The sequence below is a fragment of the Palaemon carinicauda genome, chromosome 8, assembly GCF_036898095.1.
Source record: "Palaemon carinicauda isolate YSFRI2023 chromosome 8, ASM3689809v2, whole genome shotgun sequence".
NCBI classification, from domain to species: Eukaryota; Metazoa; Arthropoda; class Malacostraca; order Decapoda; family Palaemonidae; genus Palaemon; species Palaemon carinicauda.
In genome coordinates this window covers 131,486,335-131,488,834 of record NC_090732.1, presented here as the reverse complement: position 1 = coordinate 131,488,834, position 2,500 = coordinate 131,486,335, and the positions used below count along the sequence as shown (strand labels likewise).

Below are 2,500 nucleotides of genomic sequence, written 5' to 3'. Positions count from 1 at the left end.
ACTTCTTTTGTAACTGTTGAAGAGACACCTCAAACTAGAGTACCTATGTTTTATATAGGTACTCTACCTTAAACCTTATGAGGAGTTTGTGCAAACACTACGAGGCTAAAATTTGCCTGGTTAATTAAATATTCAAAATAGCAATAATAGTAAAAATATCAAATCAACTACCCATTCATGTTAATGAACTCTTTTCCTTTTATCCGCACGAATAAACAGACTTTAATAATAATAATAATAATAATAATAATAATAATAATAATAATAATAATAATAATAATAATAATAATAATGGTAATAATAATAATGGTAATAATAATAATAATAATAATAATTATAATAATAATAATAATAATAATAATAATAATAATAATAATGTTTTGACGATAATAAATAACCTCTCAATCTAATAATGTTGCATGGGGCATACAGTTGGTTTTAACACATGAATGGGACCCACCCAATGGACCGAATGAGCCCCTATACTAGTACCACTAACCAATGAAAGTAAAGCAGCAATATGATGACGACGACGATGTATATTTTCAGGGCGGCCATGGCTCTAAGGTGGGGCATCGCAGGGGCGGGAATGGTCAGCGAAGACTTCACCAAAGCCCTTAACTTCCTGCCCTCATCATCGCACGAAGTGGCTGCAGTGGCTTCCAGGAATCTGTCCTCGGCTAAGGACTTCGCCGAGCGATTTTCGATTCCCGTTGCTTACGGCAGTTACATGGAGCTGGCTCGAGATCCTGGCGTTGGTGAGATTTAAAAAAATACTACTTGCTTGTTTCTTTTTCTGTATCTTATAGATATTTAGATTTACGAAAGATAAGTTGCATTTTTTCTTCTTGGGGTTGACATTCACAATCGAGATAGAGATAAAAGAAATTTATGAAGTTATTTTTGAAAATGTTTAAAATAACCTCAGAGACTTCTCTGGGGTAACTTGAAAATAACCAAACTTTGCATCACAAATATAAAAAAACCTAGGTAAAGTCCTCAAACACTAAAGGCTTCATATATATTAATATAAACACGCCATACATAATTCATTGTTTATTTTGCAGAATTCAGATTATAAATAAAAAGATAAATGAAGAGTTCTGATAGTTCTTGAAGGAGATTGACATGAAGTTAATAAATCTAAGGAAAAAAATAAACATTCACCTGTGGTCATTTAAGTAAATAGCCAAATGACCACGTAGATATGTGTATGTAATAATACATAACACATGATAATAATATACCCAAAACCTATTGTTATAATTGCATAAAGCATAAATAATTGTATAATCCAAAGATGAAATATACTAAGAAAAAAAGTTAATACAATTAGGTCCTAAATAGATATTCATATATATGATAAACTTAAAAAAACAATTGAACTCTACAGATGTTGTCTACGTGGGTGTCATTCCTCCTCCGCATCTGGAGGTGATCAGTCTGATGCTTCGTTCAGGAAAGGCAGTTCTGAGCGAAAAACCGCTCTGCGTGAACGCCAAGGAGACCAAGCAGGTGATCCAGTTGGCGCGCGAAAAGGGTGTGTTTCTCATGGAGGTTCGTATTCGAAATGCTATGTAATTGTGTATAATTTATCTATTGTTTTCTAATCTTTATTTGTTATTTAGGTGGTATTTTATAATTTTCTGTGGTCAGTCTTCTAGCAATATATATATACAGTATACATATATATATATATATATATATATATATATATATATATATATATATATATATATATACTGGTATATATATATATATATATATATATATATATATATATATATACCAGTATATATATATATATATATATATATATATATATATATATATATATATATATATATATATATATATATATATATATATATATACCAGTATATATACAATATATATATATATATATTATATATAATATATATATATATATATATATATATATATATATTAATATTACGATACTAGTTTGTAGAAACTGAATCTAGTTTGGTAAGATGCGTTCTCTTCGGCATGAAATATTTGTTACTCTTTAATAACTCGCGTAGGCTAACAAAAGAAACTTTTCAATTCACTTCTCAATCCATACTGGAGGGTATTTCTATTTTTTTTTATACTTATTCAGGAGTTTGTTTCCACATTTCTTTCTGTATACTAGTTTTCCTTTATTATTATTATTTTGTTGGTCCTTTTTCACTTTTTATCAAATATGGGATATTTATTCTTTATGAAGCTCCAACGCTAGGTGCCTGATAATGAAGTTTCATTGAAAATGGTTCAGTAGTTTTAGCGTAATGATGTTTACAAACAACGCATAAACTAATAAAACATTTACATTTACTTAACATTGCGATTATTTTCAAAGTATTACAGCCTACTTGTACTGTGATGTACATTATCCAAAATGTTACAGATTCATCTTGTATCATATGCAACACGACTACCAAATTTGGTCAAAATCGGTACAGTATTTTTGTGTAAAGCTGCTCACAAACAAACAAAG

The 2,500-nt window shown here is 29.2% G+C and overlaps 2 protein-coding genes across 2 annotated transcripts in view; one reads left to right on the top strand and one right to left on the bottom strand.

Annotated features, from left to right (window-relative positions):
* Positions 1-2,500, bottom strand: part of LOC137645941 (ubiquitin-conjugating enzyme E2 Z-like) — a 232,768-nt gene that overhangs the window by 176,105 nt on the left and 54,163 nt on the right. The gene's annotated exons all lie outside the window — the stretch shown is intronic.
* LOC137644988 (trans-1,2-dihydrobenzene-1,2-diol dehydrogenase-like) overlaps positions 1-2,500 on the top strand; it is a 15,547-nt gene that overhangs the window by 4,142 nt on the left and 8,905 nt on the right. Inside the window, exons 2-3 of the mRNA XM_068377855.1 lie at positions 550-758; positions 1,394-1,557. Coding sequence (XP_068233956.1) covers positions 557-758; positions 1,394-1,557 — 366 coding nt within the window. The 5' untranslated portion in view covers positions 550-556. The remainder of the gene's footprint in view (positions 1-549; positions 759-1,393; positions 1,558-2,500) is intronic.